Source organism: Diplotaxodon limnothrissa, linkage group LG7 (assembly GCF_057381915.1).
Source record: "Diplotaxodon limnothrissa isolate DT_005_m linkage group LG7, D_limnothrissa_male_GT1.1, whole genome shotgun sequence".
Lineage (NCBI taxonomy): Eukaryota > Metazoa > Chordata > Actinopteri > Cichliformes > Cichlidae > Diplotaxodon > Diplotaxodon limnothrissa.
The window spans coordinates 22605452-22630899 of NC_140602.1; the positions used below are offsets into that span (position 1 = coordinate 22605452).

General features: G+C 41.7%; 1 protein-coding gene across 7 annotated transcripts in view; it reads right to left on the reverse strand.

The window, feature by feature from the left end:
- Positions 1-1043: 1043 nt before the first annotated feature.
- Positions 1044-25448, reverse strand: part of ppip5k1b (diphosphoinositol pentakisphosphate kinase 1b) — a 47274-nt gene continuing 22869 nt past the window's right edge. For 2 of the 7 annotated variants that reach the window (XM_085359442.1, XM_085359441.1), the window contains 15 exons: positions 23587-23631; positions 22457-22578; positions 21161-21343; positions 20776-20917; positions 19778-20001; positions 19368-19495; positions 19133-19247; positions 18697-18804; positions 18465-18581; positions 18132-18272; positions 17834-17942; positions 10787-10972; positions 5872-6009; positions 5467-5580; positions 1044-3475 (listed from right to left, as the gene is read on the reverse strand). In XM_085359442.1, coding sequence (XP_085215568.1) covers positions 3384-3475; positions 5467-5580; positions 5872-6009; positions 10787-10972; positions 17834-17942; positions 18132-18272; positions 18465-18581; positions 18697-18804; positions 19133-19247; positions 19368-19495; positions 19778-20001; positions 20776-20917; positions 21161-21343; positions 22457-22578; positions 23587-23631 — 1964 coding nt within the window. In that variant the 3' untranslated portion in view covers positions 1044-3383. Of the gene's footprint in view, positions 3476-5466; positions 5581-5871; positions 6010-10786; positions 10973-13141; positions 13205-14928; positions 15082-17833; positions 17943-18131; positions 18273-18464; positions 18582-18696; positions 18805-19132; positions 19248-19367; positions 19496-19777; positions 20002-20775; positions 20918-21160; positions 21344-22456; positions 22579-23586; positions 23632-25448 lie in introns of all 7 variants that reach the window. The other 5 variants (XM_085359444.1, XM_085359443.1, XM_085359447.1 and 2 more) reach the window with 4 other exon arrangements.

Consider the following 25448-nt stretch of genomic DNA (forward strand, 5'->3'; position numbering starts at 1 on the left):
AAGGGGAGACAAGAAGTAGAGGAGAAAACCAGGAGAGGAAAGGCAGAAGAAAAGGGAAGAAAGAAGTGATGAGAGGAAACAAGGAGAGGAAGCAAATAGGAGACAGGAGGAAACAAGTGGGTAAAGATCGGTAAAATGATTAATATGATTCATATGATTAATATGCGACCCCTGTTTAATAAGACACTATAGTAGCTAATAACATTTAAAATGTGGTGTTTACTGACCGTATCAGGAGAGGTCCAGAGGGCTAATATTACAAATAATATACATATATCAATTTGAAGAAAAAAAAAAATGCTTTGGAAACTCCAAAATGTGTCCTGTTTTAGCTCAAGTTGTCCGTTTTACAGAGAACTTCAAGATGTCATTAAAACTAGAAAAAAAAGGAGCAAGCCTAATGTGGTCAGCACACCAGCAAACCATATCTTGGGGCCACAGAAACTCAAAACATTTGTAGATTCTGGGCCAGCATGGTAAAGGTGACGTAGAAGTGCATTCTTTCTCATGTCCAGCAGGGGGCGACCTCTCTGGTTTCAAAAAGCTGCCTGCTTGTGCAGTTTTACAGGGAAATAATTCTTCACCCATGTTTGTGTTCTCAAACATGATGAATTTCACAATCAGTAGCTGACATGTAGTCACTGGCCACTTCATTTGTTCAAATGCTTAACTGTTAATGCAAATAGCTAATCACCTGATCACATGGCATCGACTCAATCCACTTAGCATGCAGCCATGGTCAACACAAGCGGTTGAAGCTCTGATATTGCAAGAGAAGACAAAACTGGACAATAGACTGGGAAAAAAATATGAGTCTTGAAATGGATAAAAGGACAAAATGAAACATAGGAGGGAGAGAAAAAGACTGAAGAAGAGCAGAGACAGATGAGCACAGGAGGTTGGCCAGTTTGTTTATGCAGCACTAACAGACTTGTGTCTGGACTGTGCTCAATAAAACATCACTCTCACACCATCTATTGCAGCAGGTGTGACAACATGATTTGTTGTGCTTGATAACACACTAAACAACACTTTCAGTCTTTATTTTCTCTTTTTATTATTGCCCCTCTCCTTTCCCCGATGTCACAGCCTGACCTGAACCACAGAAGACAGGGCATCACAGACATCTTACACCTTTAAACCTCGTTAAACAGAGCGCGCACACACACACGCACCTCTCTTTGGCTGACATTAAATAACCACATAAATACACAACTACACCAACATCAACTCACAATTACGATAAAAACAGGTTATTAGCCTTCAAAAATCAAAAATCTAGAACTCTTTTACAAGATGGCTAAAATTCAGAAATTCATTCAACAGCAGACGTTTCAAGTTTCGAAGGTCAGTTTTTTTTTCAATTGAACCGCTTTGTAATGAAAAGAGGGACTCCCCCCCTCCCTGCTGTTTATACTTTGTTAAAGCTGACAATGCCGACTGAACACAGTGCCCACAATCAGATTCAGCTTTTCATTTTGTTTACAGGCTTTTGTCAAAGTAATAACATATATTTTGGAATTTCAATTAACTGTAATTATTTTCTGAATTGAAAGTGAACTGACCGTCCAACAGTTCAGTCACAAACTGATGAACCAGTTGCAACCTTTGGATTATACTGCTTTACCTGAGCATGATTAATGAGATGAGAAACAGTCATTTGACATTAAAAACACACCTCAATATATGGTGACAGACTGCAGACACAACTATACTACTGACTTAATCAAGTGGCTTATCCCTGTAACTCTAAAACATCTCAGTAAAAGAATACAGCAGGTTCCTAACATTTGGATTTAATATCACATTATCTGAAGGCACATTTACAGATGCGTCTTTGTTCCTACTTAACAGCTGAAGAACACAGAGCTAAACAGCTTGATCAGGCTGGCATGAGTGAAAAATTATAAAATATACTACTCTTTTTTGTTTAATGCATGAAGTAAAACAAATCATGTGAGCAATAATTTATCAGGCACACTGCAAACTTGCATCTCTGCAGATGCTTTGTATGTTACATTAGAGAGTATTTGGGCTGTGGTTGCTTTGGTTACAGTGTTACAAGCTTTAGATGATGGTTTTCAGTCTGCGGGACACCTGATTTTGTAATCCAGACATTTGATGTGTGAAACAGATATAGGAACATTTTGACATTTTTGGTTAAATTACCCTTCCTTCTTTTCTTGCAACAGGATAGACTTCAGTCATAAACAGGCTTAGAGACGGGTCGGCGACAACTAGGGAAAAATATGTATCCAAAATCCAGTTGGCGATTGGTTGGTGGCTGTTGCAGATCCCATCTGTTGTCTGCACACCTGTCAACAAACAGTCACCAAGCAGCAGTGAAACTGTGAAAAGTGCAAAGCAAACCAGACTCGATTTTCACACCTCTTAGATTCAAACTTGTCCAACATTTTTAGTAGATGAACCTCTGGTATCAGTTTGAGCATCCTGTTTGGTTTTGAGTTATTGACGGAGGTGTTTACAGACAGACTGGCATCTTCCATGCAAACTACACGTGACTGTGGCAAATCTGATAAAAAGGAATCATGAGGACGTTTTACGTCAGTGCTCACTAACTGGTCTCCAAGTCTGTATGACTGAAGCCTTAAATAACATGATTAACTCTCAAATCCAGCAGGTAGTTCAGCCTTTTTAAGGGATGGAAACAGCTAACAGTGGCCTTGTCTAAGGTAAAACTGCTTGAAAAACTAACACTTAATGTTCAATTTACTTATTATTAAAAAAAGAAAAAAGAAAAAACATAGAAAAGACTACTACTGTTCTGCCATCTTTAAAACAGGCTGTTTCCCCATTCCCAGTCTATTTGCCAAGCTGAGCTAACAGCTAGATATGAGAGCAGTATTGATAATCTAATTCTTGGTTAGAAAGCAGGCGTGCTGATCTTTGGATGAAATCCACCACAGACTTAAAGTCCGTGGCGCATTTGAACCGGAAATGTCGGCAGTTCAGGTGAGAAAAACAGACTGCTGATGTGTGAGGGGAAAAAACCATCTCCAGAGCAAATAGCAAGCACTGCTCTGATCCAAATTAAACTAAAGGCACAAATGGTCTGAATGTTGGCACAATGGACGGTTCAGGAAAGTGTGAGCGATCTGAGGAGGTGGATCGAGGCGATGAGAGGTCCCACGTATTTTTCTTTATTTCCTCTTTATGGAGAAGAGCAGGCGTGGTGAGGATAGTGCAGTCAGTGGTGGTGCAGTGGGGGTGCAGCAGAAGAATCGCTGTGCACAGTTTGTTTGATCATATCGCGTCTGACATCGTGAATATGAGCAGAAGGCTGAATAACAGCGCAGGAAGTGAAGTCGTTACACCGTGGCCTCCGATTCCCAGAGGTCCTTGTGGTTCTCCAAACAGACGGCCTACTCACTGAAGCTGAAGTTCAGACCAGAAGACTCTGTAATCGGGGATGAGGGGCCCGCACTGGATACAGCACTGGAGGGGATGCTGCCATCTGAACAGAAAACACACACACACAAGCTCTCTGTAAACACTTGTTTTCCCCCACTGGTACAAACTGTCGATGTTTTAAAAAGTCCATCCATGACGCAACTAATAATCCCATTACTTTCCACCCAGGAGCCCTCGCTTCACTCTGCGAGTCAGGAGCCATGTTATTTGCTGTTGTACATGCGTCACGGGGAAGGACACAAAGTGAACACAAATGAGAGAGCGAGCTGGCACAATAACAGGAAAGCATCATCTGCTCGTCTCTTCATCTCGTTGCCATGGGGAACTTTATGTAAACTGTTACTTTATGTGCTGGGTTTCATAAATTGAGCCACATGAATGTTTATATCAATAATCTGACTAGAATGTAATGAAGATTTGCCGTCAATCACAAATCAGCAAAATCAAGAATAAGGGTTTAAAGTGTTTTACACTAAAGATAGAAGCTGCGGTTAAAAAATGTTCCTGAACAGGTCACAGGGCTGCACTTGTAAACAGCTGCCCTGTAACTACAGCTGATAAGAGAACAGAGTTACACGAGCAGCAGAAGAAGTGCCTCCCCGTCTGTCTGCGCACTGTGTGGTAAATGAGGCTAAATGAGTTCTGTGCAGTTACAGGCACCAGAATCTGGAGCAGCCACCCAAACCGAGTGCACACGTATAACATGTGCATGAATTCAGCTCACCACCTGAGGGAGAAAGGAGAACAATGAGCTGGTTAAAGATGAAGGGGCTGTGATTTTCAGAGTACTTTTTACTTCAGTTTTAAGTGACTGTTGATGCCGCGGTGTAATCTGCTGCACAGTCTGCTGTTATTTATATACTTATAAACAACAACCACACATTTTTTGTTCTAGTTTCTTTATTTGGATATTTTGTTGTTGTTTTTTAAAGTCATAGGCGTGCTATTGTTTACTAGGTCATAAATTGGTTGTTTTTTTTCCCCCCGTTTTTTGTTTTTTAAAGTTTTAATAAGACATCGAGGGATTAAAAAAAAAAGAAAGAAAAAAAAAGACAACAAATTGCCAAAAATTGCAGTTCCTCCTTCGGCCACTTGAGTCTGTAAATCAGTGTGCTTAGACTCCTGTGTTTTGGCCTCTATAATAATTTTCAGAGCGGCTGTATGGTGGGTGAAAATCTGCATTTCGAAGCATTTCAGTGATATTATATGACAAATATGTGGATTGTTTTGTAGTTAAAACTGGAGCAGACTGGGACAGTCTGTCAGTGCAACTGAGTGAAACTGTGCATTTTTTCCCCTACACACTAATTAGCAGTTCATCTGTGTCTGTGCGATATATCCATGCAGTACCCTGCTAACCAAGCTGGCTGCTTTTGGCTGACTTATCTTGAAACTCCCCCGTCTCATCCACATATGAACGCTTCACAAAAGCATGGCTGACATCTCGATGGCTACATCCACCCCCCCCTGCACAGTCTATGATATTTGTGAATGTGATAAAGTGCTGAGTTTCACCTCTCCAACCTGAGATTCCATCTTCACTGTGGTAACTAGAACCAATTTAGCTGAGCTGCCATTAGCCATTTGCTGATTTATCAGCATTTCTAACAGCCAATAAAAAACAATTTAGAAGAAGAAGAGACGGGACAAACACCCTTCAGCACCAGACAACAAACAGTGAAACCAAGCAGAGCTGGACAGGGTGTAAACATGTACAGAAAAAAACTACACATGATGCACTTTAGGGGAGATCTGTTTGTTTCGTGTGTCTGAAAGAAGAAAAAAAATCATTATATCGGTTGAGCTGTAGCAGTAACCACAGTATTGAAGCATTTAAATCTGTGTGAAACTGTAGTGACGCGACTGAGTTGTTGCGGTCTGTGTTGTCATTTAGACTTTTACACGATAGTAAGGAGGGTAAATATTTAAACATGAAGCCGATACGTTTAAAGAGGTTTCATTCTCTTGAAAAACACTTTGTGCAGTGAAAGCAGGTCAACACACTGATAATGCCATGAAAATCATTGCACTTACGCCACAAAGGCTGGCCAGGCGGTCGAAGAGATGCTTCAGATCCAGAGGAGGAAAGAGGCTGCTGCGGGCTATAGAGAGAAATCTGGCTCTGAGAGGCAAACAAGCCAGAGAGCGCTGGAGCAGAGAGAGAAAAGAAAACACATTAGGATCAGTTTACAAATGTAATTGAAGCTCATTATGCTTCTGAGAAATACTGCTCTCTTCTGCTTTTGGATTCAGAAAGTGTTGTTTTGTTGCTAGACGTGGAAATGGCTTTCAAATTTAACTGCCGACTCTCAGGCTTTATTTAAATGTCTTTATATGAATTAACAGATTAAAAACCAGTGAACTGTGGCCATTTATATTCATGCTCAAGATCTGACGATCAGATTCTATAAAACAAAAATTACACTGAAGCTTTCGCACCTTTCATGGTTTTGGCCTGGACCTCACTGTTGCTCTCACACACCGAGTTGAGAAACTCGTCCACCTGCTTCAGGGAAAGTGAGTTGTGCAGCGTCTCCAGCGGGTAGATGGAAGGCACCATGGAGCATCCTTCAAAGCCTGCAGGACAAAGGGTACAATACAGCCGATCGTGTACTAGCAGGAAGAGCGGTGAGGAAAGTACTGCTCTCTGTGCATTACGGTTCCACGTGATTTGAGTGCCATATTAAGAAAAAAAAAAAAATCTAGCAGTGATTTATATTTGTTACCAGCCACACAAACGTTTGCACACAAGAGCTACAGTCGGCAGCGTGTGACCTCTCACAGCAGCTGACTGGCTGTAGCTACACAACACAAGCAAGCCAGATATAATGCAAACACAAATAACCAATTCCTGAGTTAGTGAGACCACAAGAACAAAAATAATATTTTTGTCTTGTTTCTAACATGGTTACAGAGCACTCTGCTTAAAATGACAAGAAAACACACTCGTTACATGTTGCTGCTGATACATGAAGTGATTATAGTAGAGCTCACTTGTGTGTTAACAGGATATGATATGCTTGTTGATTTAAAGATAAGAAAAAATACCGTTCTGTGTTTGTATATGTAATAAGTAGGTGAGGACTACAGAGATTCTTGTGTTTAAGATGTCAGTACTCGAGGTCAACTTCATTTCTAAGCTGATGCTGTAAATGGTATTTCCTTCAGGTGAAGTGTGTGATATAAAGCAAAAATTAATATTAGCTACAGACGAGGTTCTGAAACCACAAAGAAGAAAATAAAATTCTGGAGAGATGTGGCATAACATTATGAGCATTGCCAGGTGCAGTGAAAAACACTGATTTCATCATGGCACCTGTTGGGGGGGGGGAGATACATTAGAGAGCGAAGTGAACCTTTTGCCCTCAAAGTTGATGTTGCAAGCAGGAAGAAATGACAAATGTAAGGATTGGAGTGAGTTTGGTGCTTGTCAGAGCATCTGCAAAACTGCAGCTATTGTGGGGCGGTCCTGATCTGCAGTGCTCGGTACAGTGGTGAATAAGCGACAGTGTCATGGTCAGCTAAGACTCACTCACGCATGTGAGGAGTAAAGGCTGGCCTGTGTGGTCTGATCCAACAGACGAGTAAGTGCAGCTCAGACGGCTGAAAAAAGTTCATGCTGGTTCTGATGTAAAGGTGTACACAGAGCATCACAGTTTGTTGCGTATGTGGCTGCATAGCAGCAGAGCAGTCAGTGTGTCCATGCTGACCTGGGCATCAGAACTGGACCATGGAGGAATGGAAGGTCTGATCTGATGAATTGTGTTTTCTTTTACGTCACGTGGATGGTCAGGTGCATGTGAGGCATTTACCTGGGGAACACCTGGCAAGCCAGCTGAGGCAGTGTGATGCTTCGGATAATATTCTGGTGGGAAACCTTGACCTTGATGTGGATGTTACTTTGACACGTACCACCTACCCAAGCAATATTGCAGACCATGTACACCCTTTCATTGAACAGTATTACCCGCTGGCCTCTTTCAGCAGGATAATACGCCCGGCCACAAAGCAAAAATGCTTCAGGAATAGTTTGAGGAGCACAACAATAAGTTTGAGGTGTTGACTTGGCCTCCAAATTCCCCAGATCTAAAAGCAATCCTGGTGCTACAATACGAGTCCATGCCTCGACGGGTCGGTGCTGTTTTGGCAGCAAAAGGGAGGGAAAATAAAATATGAAGCAGGTGGTTATAATGTTATGCCTGTATTGTATAAATTAATTAATTAATTAATTTGTTAAATAGGACCGGTACAAATGTTCAGTCTATTTCCCCTCCTGTTTCCTGAGCCGGTTGGGTTGGATCACCAACATAGATTTGATGAGCTGCAGCACAAGTTGTAATGAACTGTGAACCACACATAAAAGATTAATTTTCTTCGAGGTTTGTTAATGGTGCGGAAATATTCGTGTTACGACAATGAAGAGGAAATGAAGAGGAAAAACTGTATTCTTTAAAAAAAAAAATCAATTAATAATTTTTTTTTTCATTTTATTAGAAGATTCGTCATATGTAAAATTGCATTACATATACTTTTATGTTCTATAAAATTTATATCTGTATTCATAATTACATTTCTATATTTTGCTTGCTTTTGTTGGTCGGGACAAAAAACCAACCCCCCCCCCCCCAACCCCCCCCTCAAAAAAAAAGAAAACAAAACATCTACATCTTGTGAAATACAACTTTTAAACACTAAAGTGCAATGGCAAGAAGGTGACTTTCACACATGCAGGAAACAGTCCATCAGCATTCACAGTAGCCCAACAGAGAACATGAAGCTCTATGATGACAGTAAGGAATAGATGGAGGTTGAAGTGCTGCTTCCACCTTTATCCATCTACCCAGACAGCATGCTGGCCATCCTTGCCTTCACCATGAATAATGTGCAACAACCATGAATGTATGCACGGCTATTACCTAAAACAACTTATTCAATTCAAGCGGAACGAAATGCTTAATGGAGAGGAACCTTTCAAGGCCTCAAGGGGCCAAGATATCAATTTATAATTAGTTGACTTGCTTGTTGTTAATGTTTCTCATGGGATTGTGTGCACTTTCAAGAGTTAAGAACATTATACAACCTGTTGCTTCTGCTTTTTAATCTAAAGCTTAGAAGAAGAACAGGAATGGCAGGATACGACAAAGACCTTCAGGCCTTCCATTGACTAATCAAAAAATCTTTTCCTTACCCGATACAGCCTTGAGCAGCTTTATTCATTTGACAAAACAAAGACTAATGTGGAATCTGAAAACAGCTTCCTGCCAAAGATGTGATGACAGCAGAAAAATTATTCTACCGTTTAAAGTGATATTACAAAGCCTCAGGAGGAAATGTTTTGCCAGTTCAGACAAGTTCCATGCTACAGTATTTCTCCTTCTGTCTTTAGTGTACTGTGTAATAGAGCAGGCGTTATATAAAAACACATTAGTTGGCTTTTATCATCTTTCCCTCCTCATCGCTGCTGCAGTGCGTTCACATGGACTTTACAATTCAGCTCACACAGTAGATGCAGTGAGAGGAGAGAAAAAAAGCCCACTGATCCTTCACTGCACTATTCACTCTCCACAAAGGCAGACATAAACATACGAGGCAGGGAACGAATGCAGATAAAGACGGCACAAGTCATAACAGACGGTCATCTCTGCTGAGTGCAGGCAAGCTGTGTTAAGCTGACAATGTGCCAGGACCTGCTCCACAAACACTTTACGCGATCGACAGTTAACGGACAGGCCGCCACTTAATTAGCCAATTAAAATTAGCCAATAGATGATGACCCAGATCTTTCAGACAGACACTGAAATATCTCCAACCCAGCCAAGGGATATTTTGTTATTTTGAGGAAGACACTGTGGAGATTCAGTTGTTACTTCCCAGTGCAAAGGCCAAATTAGCGCCATCAATATCCGACACGCATTTCCACACAGACCTCATTCCTGAACAAAAGCCCAGCTGTAAAGGCTTCCTTTTCCTGCACCCACTGCTCAGGATGGAACATGCACACAATGCAATTAGGCAGGCCTCTAACCATCGCATAAAAGAGTCTGGTTCACCAGACTGAACCGCATGCATGTAGATCCATTAGTCGTCCTTTTTGCAGATGTATTATTTGTTATAATTTGAGATTATGGTTAAAAATGAATTGCTATGTTCTACCAATTCCACAAGTGAGCTATAAATGTCCAATCATATGCAAAGACTTAAAGACACAGTGAAATTAAAGAATACACTCAAAGTGTCTTATCAGGTCCTAATTGTTCAGTTACTTATTGGTCCTTTCAAAATAAATAAAATCTATACGCATCACATTTCATATGGATTGAACCTTTTTCTCACTCCTTGTCATAGTATTCTCCCCTTTTTGGACGCAGAAAGAATGAAACTACAATAATGCTAACAGTCTCTACAGCTCCTTAGTCCATGAGAATTTCTCAGTGCTCACATCAAATCAGAACCATCTTATAAAGATGTGAGAACTCAAATGTCCCTTGAACTGAGTCACATAAACGCATCTTAATCTGCCAGATGCCTGGTACAAAGCTGTGTGATGTGGGATTATAATGATGTGAAAACCGAGCAGCTAACAGGGTGGAGAATTCAGAGGGACGCCATCCGTGTATTCCCAGCCGTGTGGATGCAGCTCGTCCATTTCCTTCTGTGCCATTCATAAGAAAGGACAACATTCTGGTTGAGTTGGAAATTATAGTTGTTTTTACAGATGAACCCAAGACAGTGTTACAAGTTTTCAGGTCAGAAAGTTGTCCTTCCTCACGCCTCTCAAACTTCAGGCCTAATTATTCTCCTAAGAATACTCCGTCTGGGTGAAGCATTCAGGACACATGCCTCAGCCTTGCTTGACTGGAATTATCTGGGCAATTACCTCCACTAATGTCACGAGTGGACATTACATGGACATTCAGCTGGGAAGCTGGAAACTTAATGACCTTTAGATGTCCATTAGATTTCCCCCCCCGGTTCACCTCTGTCAGGTGACACCTAAAAAACGTTGAGAGCTGCAGTGCTCGAGTGAAAGCTAAGTTGCTTTAATAGTTTCACTGTGTCTTTAAATAAGCAGAGGAATACAGCGTTTGCATCTTTGGGCAGATGTGCAAAATGAGAATGTTTATAGTCGGACAATAAATGGAGCATGAGGCAGGGCTATAGATATCATTAACAGGCAGACCTAGGAGGGAAAATGAACGCACAGGCTGCAAGAAAAATAAAAGCAATGAGCCACAACAGATGCTAAGCTGAACTGGCACTGGCAGCATCCCCCTTCTCCCAGCACCGACTGGCTAGGACGAAAGTGAGGAAGAGGAGGCAGCACCAAGTATTTTCAGGGACTGCAGCGGCTGACCGTAGTGAGACTCTGGGAGCTCCTGACTAGACACCAGCTCAGTCTTGAAGAGGCGGAAGTGGTAGGGGCAGTGACGCAGGTGGTGGGCCATGGCCCCATCCACAGCCACAGGGGCAAACCCCAGCAGGGCTGTCTCAGCAGGGAGCCACTCCAGCAGCTGGGTTACGTGAGGCACGTCCGAGGGCTCTGAGGGGATGAGAGGCAGAGCAGGGAGAGAAGAGTAGAACTGGAAAGTGCAGCGGAGCGGGAGCAGAAACGGGAGGAGCTGAAAAGCAGTGCGGCCGGAGGGCATTCGATCGATTGTAGGCTGCAACGGACAAAAACCTCACGGCTCAAACAGAAAAAAAACAGACTCAGTCCCACCTTTCCATTTCAAAGAAATCAAATGCAAAGCAGATAGCCTGAGGTGAAATAGAGACGTCAGGGGGGGAAACGAATGAATAAAAACACACCTGAGATCTGCTCCACGTAATCTGAATGAAAGGCTTTTTCAGTCAATCAGTGCTCAAACATCAGTGACCCCCAGGGCTATTTTTCAAGAAACTGTATGTGTGGCAACAGAACTGCAATGTGACAAGAGAAGTCGTATTTTAGATTTGTAGCATGAAGGCGTGACTTTCTGACAGATTTCTATCACTAGCTCTGCAAATTGGGCAACTGCCCCAGGGCTCAGAACACTCAGGGGTGGGGTTGGTTCAAAGGTTCGGTGTTCACTGTGTGGCAGGCGGCTAATGGTGACTCATTCCTAACTTGTTTGTATGCACCACTCAATCCCATCATCAGAAAGCAGCATGAGCTTTCAATCTGCAATAAAAGACCAGACATTTGCATATTTACAAATGGAACAGTTAACAGGACACCACAGACCCTCAAACATGTGTCTGTGTGAACCTGATGAATGCAAGTTCATTACTGACCCATTCTTCAGCGTTTTTGCCCGACATCGCTCCTCGGCTGGTTAATCCCACCTGGCTTTCACATCAAAACGACCAAATGAGAACAATTTCACCTCTAGTGCCATTTGAGTGACCAAGCAAATGAGAATATGTGTAAAGCACACGTTACTTTATCTACAATATTTTACCCATCAACATGGTTATGATTCAGAAAAAAACCCCACAGCTGTGATTGCCCTTTTCTCCGCTTTGCATCATAACAACAGATAATTCATCATTGATAAAGTGAGGAATGTCCTTAGTTAAATAATAATATATATAACAAACAGCAGCTTGATGAGCAGGTGGCTGTTCAAAACTGAACTTGGACAATTGTAAATAAAATATAAGAATAATATTTATTGAAAGCAAATACCTGTAACAAAGCAGATCACACCAATGTTAGTGGATCTAAGGAAAACTGTCACTTTTTAAATGGATCATCAGCGCCTATTATTATAAATCAAAATGTGACTACAGGAGAGAAGCAAGAGAGCAAACTGGAGGGAAAGGCCCATGACTGTGGCTCCAGCTGTCTTTAAAAAAATAAATAAATAAACACGTTTCAACATATGAGATTTGTGAATTCCACCAACTCTTCAGCCACTCTGAACCAACATGTGAGACCAGCCTGTGGATCAGCTGACATCAATTCTGCTGACATACAGCCAGCACTAATCAAACTGCCAACATGTGATCAGCTGTCTCTGAGCTTTTCATATAAAACCCCAAATACCGTAAAAGGCCCAAATATGGAAACAGTAAAGCAGCAACGTGTACATCAACTACTACACACCGGAGGAGCCAGGTATTGAACCACAGGCCCCCTGATTAACAGATGCTCTTCCTAAAATGGGTTGGTCCAGATTTTATTTAGTATGTGTGTGGTCAGTACACTATGACATCACTGTAAGTATGTGTGTGGTTAAACTGGGGTTAAACTAAAACAAGAGAAACACCTATTTAAAGTTTTATTTGGCATTTATAGCAAAAACCCAGACATTTATCAAATAAATTATTTTAGAATCAACAGTGCATATGCCAGTGAGGATTTTTTAATTTTTTTTATGTGCATTGATTATCTACCCATGGAGATATATCTAAGGAACACGATATATTCCACATAGCTAACCATCCTGTGAACAGCAGGATTGGAGATGAAAACACTTGCAGGCAGAGCAGGTGATGTTAGAGGTGAAGGGCTGACAACATAAGTAAAAACAAAACAAAACAAAACCCAAACACCGAAGGTGTGCGCTGGAAGAGAAACAAAAAAAACCTAAAAATCTGAGATGATGCAAGTAATGTAGCCACACGTCACACCTCCCAAAACAGAAAACATAGAAAATGTTTTCCCACAAAACCGTCATGCAAGATAAGAGGAGAACTGGAGGAGTGTCGAAAAAAAAGGCAGACATACCATTAGTCGGATGCCTGGCATACGACACAGAAAATCTCTTTACTGCCGGCATAGACAACAGCTCTGAGGAGATAAGAAAGGTAACTGGCATTACTGGGGCAGCTGGGATCTGAGTCTGCTTGTGAGTCTGTGTGTTTGAACACAAAGGGGGGAAAAGGAAAAAGAAAAAAAGAAAAAAAAAGAAGGAGAAAACCGATTAGCAGAGTTGGCCTGTCGATTCATCAGTGTCTGTCTGCCAACAGATCTGTGTGAAAAGGAGGGTCATCTTTGAATGAACAGAGTGGAGACTGAGTGCTAAGGCTGCTGTGGAGTGGGTGGAGTAAACAACGGACGTAAGAAGTGTGCTGATCTAAATGTCACCGACAGGAACACATCTCCTTTTTCCTCCAGCCTGACTACTACTGGCTGTTGATCACATTCAATGTGTTGGTGTAACGTAGTTTTTACTAACACAGTAACGCTGCAGACTGGGAAAAATAAAACAGAAAAAAAACACTGAGCTGACAGGTGAAATAAAGCTCTGTAGAGCGTATGCATGTAATATACGGTTTACGAAAGAAGAAAACCCACTTTTATGTCAGGTAAGAATCCATTAGGTCATTTTTGGTATTGCAGAAAGCTGTAAAATAAAGGTTGGGAACCGCCTCTCTGAAATGCACTTACCACTGACACTGCAGGCCATCTTCAGATCTGACGTGTGCACTTCCTTTCACCTTCCCAGCAATAAACCCATCTCTTGTTGCCCTGTTCTTTTTTTCTTTAAACGAACTGGACTGACGTCAGGTCCAGACCCCGACCTGTCTCTCAGACAGCAGCCCATAGGCCTGATGCAACAGAGCTGAGAAAGTAAAGCATCTGCCAGTGTGTAGCTCTGCAGTCAGAGTGACACCAAGTGGATGAACTGACCGGCTCAGTTTGCTGTGTTTAAAAAGCTGTAGTAGAGGGAAAACAAATCCCTGCAGTTCGGATCCATATGCATAAATACACCTAATAGGAAAACGATGACGTCACCTGTAGATGAGTCACATGCATATTTGGGACGCACTAAACAAATTTGTGCGATTAACCAGCTGCAACCATGAGAAATCTATCCACTCCAGATGTTTGTGGTAATTAAACCTGTTGCAAGGACCCCTGGTGGCTGTGGAAGCAGCTTTCTTTCACTTACCATTACCGCCATTACCAGACTCAGGGAAAAGGGATTATTTTAAGGTGGATTACTGGGTCTTATATCTGTTCCAAATAACAGGCTGAGTTTCTTAATGTAAGGATTACCGTAAATTGTGATTAATATGAAAAAATAAAAAGCCAGGCTTTTGGCTTACAGACACACTACTTCACTTTACGAAGGATTGTGAAATAAAGAGGATATGTTAACACAACATGCACAGAGAGACAAAACACTTGAGTCCGAGAGGAGAGCGGGTTGATCGGTTAGCGGTCAAGTTGATGTGGAAAAGTATTAATTGTATTCCAGCCTGTATGCTCAGCATTTACTACACAGCCAATCCCTCTGCTGTCAAATCAGTGCCCTTGCTGCCCATTCTTGCGGGGCAAAAATCATTAGGAGAAACGATGCAATATATTACAGCTGCTGATTTGTTTTGATCTGAAGGTGAAAAAAAATGTCCCCAATAATCAATAAGATGAATTTAGGAGCAAAAAACACAAAGTAGGAAAGAAAAAAAACAAGACTTTTCAAAGCCAGGAAAAAAAAAAGCTTTTCAAATGGATACAAATGAAAAGACCAGCTCCATGCGAGAGGACAGAGAGCGTGGTGAACGTACCAAACATGCCACTCTTGCACGGCAAACTGCCGGGGGACAGAGGAGGCTTCGGGTGGTGGTGACGGTGGTGTGTGCGGACGTAGTCCCGAAGGTTGGGGGCGCTACAGGACACCCCGAGGGCTGAGGCACTGAAGAGGCCAGAGCAGAGCGAGCCTGTGTGGAGGAGCCGTGGGAGTGCGGGGGGGAAGAGGTGAAGGGATGGGTGAAGTGGACATGTGAAGGGTGAGAATTTTTTTTATATATATTTTTTAATTACACACTAAATGGTGTGGCCCAAGAGTGTGTTTGTGCTTTGGGAAAAATGAGTTTACCTGTATGAACACCCTGCAAACAGATATTTATTATATAGATTTGATAAAGTTTATAATAGAAGGAAAATACCTAGATGACACGCAAGCTTTAAGGTTTTTCAGAACAGTGACTCAGTGTGTAAGACCCTTGTGTGAGTGATGTGTGCACATGCACAGAACATGTGGGTTTCCTATACGTCACAATAGCATATCAAGCAGGCCGAGAGTGGAAATGAGTTTTAGACTTGCTGTACACGAATAAAACAAACTAATCCTCATATTCGTAGGACAAATTCAATGTCCAAAGACTTTAAATGAATATTTTATTTAAATATTTGAAACACCAACTAAGCGTTGTGTTAACGGAGCGTCAGTGTGCTGATGGAGAACTGTGACCTCAGCAACGCAGCACACAACAAACTGAATGGCTCCACTCAGAGAGGGTTTAAAACATTAGTGTAACGTGGACATAAAGCCAACTGCTGCTTTCAAACGTGATAATTAAGCACCGAGCAGCACGACGATCGGTGCATTATACAGAAAGGGGCACGTTAACCTACTGTAGCGATGTGACATTTAAAACAATAAGGATTTTTAAAGGACCATCACTCATTCCCTGGTGATATCCAGCAGTAAGAAGTGACGCAGGTTGATGTACGCTAGTCTTTGAAAGCTTTCGATCTCTTGTTTTTTTCCACACCACGACTCCACTCTCTGCTCACATTGTTGGTTTTATGGTTTTCTCCACACGTCTTTATTTAGATGGAAGCATGTCATGCTTGTAAGTGTCACCATGTTAGCAGGTTGTTGGATGTTGCATGTCCTTCAAAAGTCCCTTTATTTAGGCTGAGGTTAAACTACATTCATGGACCCAGAGTGGTCTGATTTGGAACAATTTAAAGAGGTCAAAGGGACCTACACTGATATCTTACTTTATGTATGGGACCAAAAATGTTTTGTTATAAGACTAATAATATTTAGAGTAGATTTTTAAGAATTTGTGAGGGCAGTTTTCTCTAGTTGAAGGAGGAACATGTAACTTATTTATATAGGGACAACTAATGTTAATGAAGACGCTTTTCTTTTAAATCACAGATGTATTCTTTAGCAGGACAACCTGATATCTGGAGTGGTTACAACAGCGCAACATGTCAAATACTTGTAATATTATCATCTGCGTTTGTTTCAACTGTGTGAGCTTACAGCAAATTCAGTTTCTGGCAATATAATAACACTTCTTCTGTTCTGACATCTTTTGATGCTAATGTTGCACAATTAAGGCCTTTACGCACAGAGCGCATTGTAAAAAAACAACAACATGAAATTCAGTTACAAATTTTGGGGATGCCAACTTGGTGAGAAAAGGAAGAAATTGAGATTGTGGATTCATCCATTTCTCACAACAAGGCAACAGCACGGGAAATTTGTATAATTCAATACTGTCTTGAGTTTTGAACTTCGAGCACACATTTGTCAAATGCAGCTAAATGCATTGGTCAGATCTGATTATTCACATGTGAAGATTTGAAGAAAGAAAAAAAAAAAAAATCAAACTTCATCCGAAAAAACAAATGCAGCAAACTGGTCTCGTGAATAGTTAAGAATAGGTGTATACTCAAAGGTGACCTGTTACTGTATGCTCAGTTCCAACCTTTTTACCCCACAGCTGCATACGGCGGACGGGGTTTTGGCTTAATCCTGCTGGGCAGGCATCGCCGTAGGATTTTGAAATTAATACCACAGCTGTGTCTACCAGGAGGCTGAGGGGTAGAACTGGTGGTCACCGGTATTTTTATTCTTGGCCTCTACTAGAGATGCTTTGTATAATTCACTGTTAAAAATAATAATTTATCTTATACTGGTCCTCGGTCCAGCTCCTCAGTTCATCCACTGTTTTAAACAAAAAGGTTTTGGTTTAGTTTAGTTTTTGTTTTTTTTGCTCCCTTCTCCTTCCCTTTCAGCCAGGCTTCTTCTGATTGGCTGCTATTCACAAACACCTGAACTTTGGATTATCAGCACATATGCTGACCACATTATTTGGAGCAGGGATTTGAGTTATTGAGTCTCTGAGTCTCCAAGTCACTATATGACAATATTAATAATCTTTACTAATTATATTAGTTTATGTTAGTCAAGTCAATATCAGTTATAGTGACATTAAACAAAGAAAAGGCAAACATTAGTAACTAGAGAGTCGGGTTTTGTTTGACTATGAAGGTATTAGCATGTTCACCGTGTTGTCACCTTATCACCTAGAGAGGAGAGGAACACGTCTTTGATCACCATATGACGCAGTGTTCCTGCAGTTGGCTGTGAACATGACTCTTCCCCGCTGACCTCTGGCCAGCATAGTTTGGATTCTGATCCTGTTCGGCTGCCGCTAAGCTAAACTAAGCTGGGGTGGACGCTATGTGAAAGAAACGAGGGACAGACTGAAAGTGAAATGGAAAAGTGGGAGGGTGAAGGGGGTAAAAAAGTCACAGCTGCAGCTCGTGATGAAGAGGAGGCGCAGTGATGACGGCTGGAAATGAATGAGCGGTGAGGCCATGAACGCAGATATGAACACAGCGAAAACACACATTCTCCCACACTTGCTCCAAAAATTAGATCCCTACCTAAGCCACTGGCTGGTTTGATCTCAGGAGACTGGCGTGAGCAGGATATGAAGAGTCGATGGGATGTGCAGCCTTTGGCGGAATGAGTGGGGGAGGTTTCAGAGAGGACCTGAGTGGGGCCAAAGAGACCAGGGATTAATACTGATATCCTCAACATATTATTCAGGGACCTGATGTTTAATGGTTGCTTCAAGAGCATCATCGCACTTTTAAAATGACAGGCAAAAGTGTCAGAAGAGCTAGTTCACACCCAGACCGCATTTTGTCATTTTAACACTGAACTCTGGCAGTCTGGTACCTCCATGGAGCCAGTCTTGCGGTTCCGAATCATGGGAGACCTTCGCTGAATGTTGATTGGATCAGAGACTTGAAGTGCCTGGTCCGGCTCATCCTGAGAAAGGTCCTCCAGACTGCCCTGATTAGGCTTCTTGTCTTCATTCTAATTGGTCAGAGAAGAAAGAAGTGACTGACATCTCTGATCAACAAAACACACCTGATGTCGACACACAACTACAAGGGAGATTTTTATTTTTTAAAACCTTAAATGGCCTCTTGTCTGGTTTGAAACTGAAATTTTTCACATTTTTAGACAATTTTCAACCAGCAATATGAGTGCGGTATGGTCACACACCTCTGAGGAGGCCGGCCGGAAGCCGAATCCAAGAGGAATAGTCTCGTCATCTTCACATCCTTTTACTCCTGGACTGAAGTGAAGCTCCACATGGAAGCGCTCCTCTGAGGAGGGGTCCTGCTCAGCACACAGACACAAATATACAAAGGAAGCTGCGTAAAGGAGCCTGCAATCCTGCAAAGGAAGCTGCAGTTTGGAGGAGGAGGTATGTGTTTCATTTCATCCTGCCCACCTTGTTGTTGTCTTCGTACAGCATGATGACTATCTGTGTCATATAGTTGAGTTCAGTCACAGCGCTCAGGTAGTCCATTGCTTGCTTCCACTGCTGGTCCTTCTCCTCCTGATGTGCAAAGACAAGCAGATGTAAAATTAAAGCCAATGAGTGAAACACCACAGATCTGTGAAAATTCATGCAAGGGCAAGGTAAACATCAGTTCTACAGTCCAATTTAGACATAAGCGTTCTATTAACTTAGAACTACAGTTCAGCTTAGTTTTATTAGAACAAGTCACTGAAGTCATCTTCAAAAAGCCTTCTGTCTTGGAAGGAATACCCTCTGCAATAAGTGCAACGCTACAAAAGCTCTGTTCTGGCAATTCGCCCTCTGAATGTGCACATGCACACCTGCAGAAAATCAAAAAGTCAAAGGTGACAAAACCACTGCATACATTCAGCAGGCCTCCGTAGCGGAAGATGCTGAGCAGGGAGTGAACGTGGCTCTCACTCGTGAAGTAGAGGCGTGTGCGGACGTGACGCCCAGGAGACATGACACCCCGAGAATACCTGAACACCAGGGCGGAGGAAGAGACACAAGTGAGTAACACAACACCTGTAATACTTGTTAATACATGTATGCATGTGGCTTATAAACATGTGCGCTTCAGTAGTGTTCTGTATTCTCACAGAGGGTGCAACTTGTTGACAGCCTCGTCCTCATGGGTCCTTTGCAGGTCCAGTTGGATTTTCTTCATCAGGGGAACACAATAAGCCTGGGCGATGTCCAATTTCTCTGCTCTGTTGATGCCATACTCCTGATGTCAATGAACAAGGGGGCAATCCATTAAAATACCATGTTTTTGCATGTTATTTGTGACAAGTCACTTTAATTCAGAAGACATGTTAATGAATAGAGGGTTGATTTGAACCTTGCTCTCGCTGGTAAGGTTTTCTGACTAAAGCATGACATTTTAAATGCGCCATTGGAATAATGTTGCTACATCACTCATTACTAATGCCAAATTTGTGCAAAATTTAAAAATAAGTGCTGGGCAGCACTTGGAAAAAATGCAATTAAAGACACTGATGTGATTTACCTGTGGTATGACTATATCAGCCAGAGCACGGGACAGTCTGAAAAGTTCCCGCGTGTCCTCCAGGTCAAGAGAGGCATTATGCTGAAGGTCATATTTGATGCAGTCGTAGATATCTGGGATCTTGCTGATGTCGTAGCGCCCATTCTTCATGCGGAAGTCTCTCTCCAGCTTAGACCAGCGCTGTAGCATCAACTCCAACGTCTCGCTGTGGTAAAGCTGTAGGTCTGGAGAAAAAAAAAAATAATTAAAAATACAGCGACTAATTTTATCATTGTCGTAAAAAAAACCCTAACTATAAAAGATTTTTAAAAAGGTTCTTGAATATTAATTCTCCAGCTTTCTGAAGGTTTTCACACATTTCTGCTTGGGACATTGACATTCTACAGCCACCTGCACAACAGGGTGGAGGCTCTGTCATGGCTCTGGATTTCAGGCACTGGTGTCAGAGATCTTGTTGAAATCATGAATACAGAAAAAACACCCTCAGATTTTTATTAATGCAAAACCACACGGAAAGCATTTTATTTGCAACGGCTTCACTTTTCAGCATGAAACCATGGGAATCACACTGCCGATGTAAGAAGGCAGTGTAAGAAGCATAACTGGATAGAAAAAAACAAAAAACAAAAACACACTATTGAGCAGGGCGGGATCATCTTATCAGAGAACAGAACAAAAAGCAGCCAACATCCAAAAAAGAGCTTTGAATGTCCTTGAAGAAGCCTGGAGAACTATTCCTGAAGACTTCTTAAAGAAATGACAAGAAAGCTGGCTAACCTCATGTTTCAATAAATAACTCCACATGGTTCCAATTTTCCTACCAGAATATAAAGAAATGAGGGGTGGATCAATTTTGAACTCCATATATACACACTACAGTTACAAGCTTTTCTGCATCAGTCTTATTCATACATAACACCTGATGACTAAAATAAATACTGAGGGTTTAAAGACAGTAAAACATTTTAAAAGGCAGCCTTTCTGCAGGTTCTCAGTACCTGCAGACTTGGGGTCCTCCAGTCTCTTTCGGATCTGCGATGTAAGGCTCTGGATGAGGGCATACACCTTGTCACAGGTTTTGACTGGATTCTCTATGACCTTCATGGAGTTCACCAGTGACGGACTGCCAGTCGGAGCCAACTGGGACACGATAGAAGCAGAAGTAAATAGATAACATGTTCTGCCAAACACGACGCATGAGATTATGCCAGAAAAGACGGTCAATATATGTATGAGCAGTTGCAAAATTCTTTGGATAATCCAAATCTTATCTGGATTAAGAGGCACATTTAACTGTTTAAACTAACTGGAGACTTTACTTGCAAACAAGAAATTGCCTCATACAGCTTATCACTAACTGAGCAATTCCATGTGTGACAACACCTTTTGGTAGTCCTGCTCTGTAAAGTCCTGGTCCTTTTGCATGATCTCATGCAGCCTGGCTTTCACTTTCTGCTGGCAGTCAGTCAGAGAATCGCTGTCACTGTCCAGCAGTCCGTTCATGTTGGCACTCTTTACCATTTGAACCAGGATGGGCGTGAGCTCCCCTTCTAGAGCCAGAAGACCCTGCAGACATGCATCAGATTTGAAATGGTTAAAAAATTACATAAATATGTGAGGGTTAAGTCGTGACGAGTAACCCGAAGCAAACAAGGTAGATGAGTCCATTCTCATCACTACGCTTGTCTTGTCATTCATAACCTTAACTAAATGGTAAATGGCCTGTATTTGTATAGCGCTTTACTAGTCCCCATGGACCCCAAAGCGCTTTACACAACCAGTCATCCACCCATTCACACACACATTCACACACTGGTGACGGCAAGCTACATTGTAGCCACAGCCACCCTGGGGTGCACTGACAGAGGCGAGGCTGCCGGACACTGGCGCCACCGGGCCCTCTGACCACCACCAGTAGGCAACGGGTGAAGTGTCTCGCCCAAGGACACAACGACCGAGACTGTCCGAGCTGGGGCTCGAACCAGCAACCTTCCGATTACAAGGCGAACTCCCAACTCTTGAGCCACGATCACCCCTAACTAATGTTGTTTCTATTTTTGGGATAAATTCTCAACCTGTCTCAAACTCTTCAAACAGACCATTCCTCTGCAGATGATCAGTTAGCCGTTTTACAGCCATCACACTTCTGTGACATGCTGGTCAGTCACAGGAGCTCGTTCAGTGAGAGACTGAGATTACCGAAAAGCACCACTGAACGACACAGGAAATCATTCCTGCCTGTGGCCATCTCCCTGTACAACGCATCCACTTAACACACTGTTTGCTGCTACAACTACACATGTTTCTTTTCCAACTATTTATTTATAAGTGACTTATGTATGTATGTATATATATGTATATATTGTACTATTCTTAGTTAGCGTATTGTCTGTCTTGTCTTAATGTTGGTTTAAAATGGAGCACTGTAACAAAAAATAATTTCCCCCAGGGACCAATAAAGTATTCTGATTCTGATTCTGTTTAATATTGAGCAGTGGGAACATAAATTCCACACTGGCCAGGAAAGCAAGCCAAGCGGCTCCAATTTATGGCAAACAAGTGGGTCTTGTTCATGCAAAGCTGCTTTAAATGCTCTCCTCAAGCTCCATCAGAATCGCTTAAGTACTAAAGTAACATTTATATGAAGAGTTTAGTCTTCCAATACAGTGACATAGTTACCTTGGCAAAAGCAGCAGCCGTCATCTGCACCCTTCCTTCGTCAGAGGCGTAGATCTTCAGGTCATGGCGGTAAGTGCTGTGCAGGCGCAGGAGGCCACAGCCAGGAAACCCGGCATAGTCACCTGTAGAATTGAACACAGAGTGGAGCGCCACAGTTAACTGGCATGATTACAGCACTCAGATGTACAGTACAACACATTTTTTCCCTTTCCTTTTCTTTTTTAAAGAAACGACTGAGTCGGTGAGGTAGTTGAAAGAATAGAGAAAAACAAATTTTAGTTTTGATTGTACCCAATAGTAGCAAAGATTTCCATCAAATATTGCACAACGGGCCAGTACAGCACATGTGCGAGTGCAACATCACTTTCAGTTCAAATGCATCGGCTTGTCAGATTTTAATAGGGTTCGTTTCACTTAAATGTGAACTTAAATGTTGTTGTTTAAGCTGAATATAAAATGAAGTGAAAGTGAAGTGAACTGAAGTTTTAGTAGTCTCCCCAAAATTTGTGACAATAACTCCCCTGCAGATGAGATTAAATATCCTAGATTACCTCTCTTTGAAAACAGACCAAGTCTTTTAACATTCCCAGTATGCCATGTTAATGTAGGGGGTGGATGCAAACTAACGCTACAGATCAAATCACACTGATGCTTCATGCATTTCTCTTCTGCAGGTAGCCTGACACTGCATCGCCATGCCTCATTTGACAGAGATCAGCAAATCTGGGACGTGATGAAGACATATCCCTGTTTAAAGCTTAACACAGGCCAAAATAGATTTTTATCAAACAACATCTCAACAACTCGTGAAAAAAAATGCAGTAGGATTAGTGTGAGATGATGCGCGTTAGCTTTGAAAAAGAAAAGCTCCAGTCACTTTAGCTGCCCACATATGTACGGGCAAGTGACCTAAACAGTGTCTACATTGGAGGATCATCTTGGAAACACATCGACACAAAATAAAGCAGTCCACAGCAATCTGATACAAAACAGGACTAGTCGCCATGTGAAATTAACCAAAATCATGATGATATGAGGAGAGAGCAGACCACGTTAGTGGACGGAGCGACAAACGCTCAGAATGACAGAGGAGCGGAAGAGCGGTGATATCCAGGAAACCCTTCTCTTACCAAAGTCAATAGGGGAATCGCAGCCAAGGGACCGGCGATTACCGGCTAGTAGTTTACATAGAGCAACAACAACAGAGAAGAGCAGAGTTAATCGACAAAACTTGTGGTGGAGAGAAAGAAAGGATTGAAAACAGTGGCTGGGATGAGACAATTGTCTTCTTTTTATAGATAAAAAAAGAAGCAACACAAGGTCTACTTTTAGTTCTGCTTCAGGTTGGTTTTCTTTATAGTTTGAGTTTTGCATGCAGCACAAAACAAACCTTTAGGTAGGACAGGTGATGACTAAAATTGTAAGACCCTACAGGAAATAACGTCAAGAAAAGCCTGCAGCTGACTTCTTACTGCTCAATCTGAACAGAGAGAAATTAAAGCTGCTTTTCTGTTTTAAAACACTTTGAACAAAACCCATTTTGGGTGTTCTCAGATGAGGCCACACCTAACTGCAGGACAACTTGGTACAGCCTCTAGGTGGCAGTGCGAGCAGCATTTTCAGCTTAGGTACTGTTACGGTTTTAAAAAAAAAATAGAAAAAAAAATATTGAATGTCATGAATTTAAATCAGTACTTTAAAAAAAATGTGTAAGCAGTTCTTCCCCCCCCCCCCCCATAGTTGAGGCTACACTTCAATCCAGCACAATGGCTACGATGTAAGGTTACAGCAGTCTTACGTGAATTATTTCTTTATTAAAGTTATATCTTTATTGAATTTTATTAGAGTGGGACACATCAGTATAATTGAATCTACAACACTATAGGAATGAATAGAGCCAAATTAATACCTCTGAGTGTGTCAGTAAGAAGTAGTTATTATTACGAGTGTAATAATGAATTTTATAGCTCAGATGACTGTATTGGCTTCGATTTTACATGTGTACCTAATAAATCATCCACTGACTGCATTTCTGTTTAGGTCCTCTGTCCTGATACTGTTAGCCTTCACTAGAGTTGCAGCTCAGCATCTTTGCTTAATCTCAACAACCTTTCACATCAGACTGTTTAAGCCGGTGTTGACAGTATACTCTTAAATCCAGGTCATAATTCCTGCTTATTGTGGTGCAGACCACGTGATCTTCAACAGAGAGAGTTCACTCTGTTATGGAGCAGCAGTTTGTTCGAACAGTTTTAAAGCCTTGAGGTAAAAATGTGACTTAATGTCCTCAGAAGGTGTCTGCAAGACATGAGTGATTGTACTGAAGTGGCAAGATTAGTCTCATTAATTTTTCCACCTGAAACTAAAGATTATTTTACTACCAATTAACTGCAATTTCTTTCAACTTAAAATGCTTGTTCCATTTAAAAGAAATGAATTAATCTTTTTATATATAAACAGTGTAACTAGGTCACCAAAGTCCTTCATCCCTATCATTGTTTTCCTTATCTTCTGTCTCACTGTTACAGCACTGGCTGTTCATACTAAGCCTGGCCAAACATTTTCTGGTGTTTGCTCTGTACGATATTGACAACAGTGAAATTTTTAATTTGATTGTCTTTGGGACAGCTTTGACTGTGAGCACAGAAGCCCCCCCCCCCCATTGTTTACACCTTTTTCCTTGCAAGTCCAGGCCAATCACAGCAAAGTTTACTTAAAGTTTACTGCCATCTGCAGATGAGCTAAGAAGAAAAATGTGCAGTCCATCATTACTTTAGGCATCAGTAATTTTTATTTACAGATGCTGTGCATGCAACTCCTCAGTTCACTTTTCAGTAAACTTTAGAGATTTGCTACGAGTAGCCTTTCTAATGTTTTTTATTTTTATTGCTACAATCTAAGATGTCCCACACTATAATAATATTGTATATAATTGTTGTTGAGTAACACTTTAAAGTTCCTGCTCTTGGCAACAGTGAGTCAGCAATCTTTC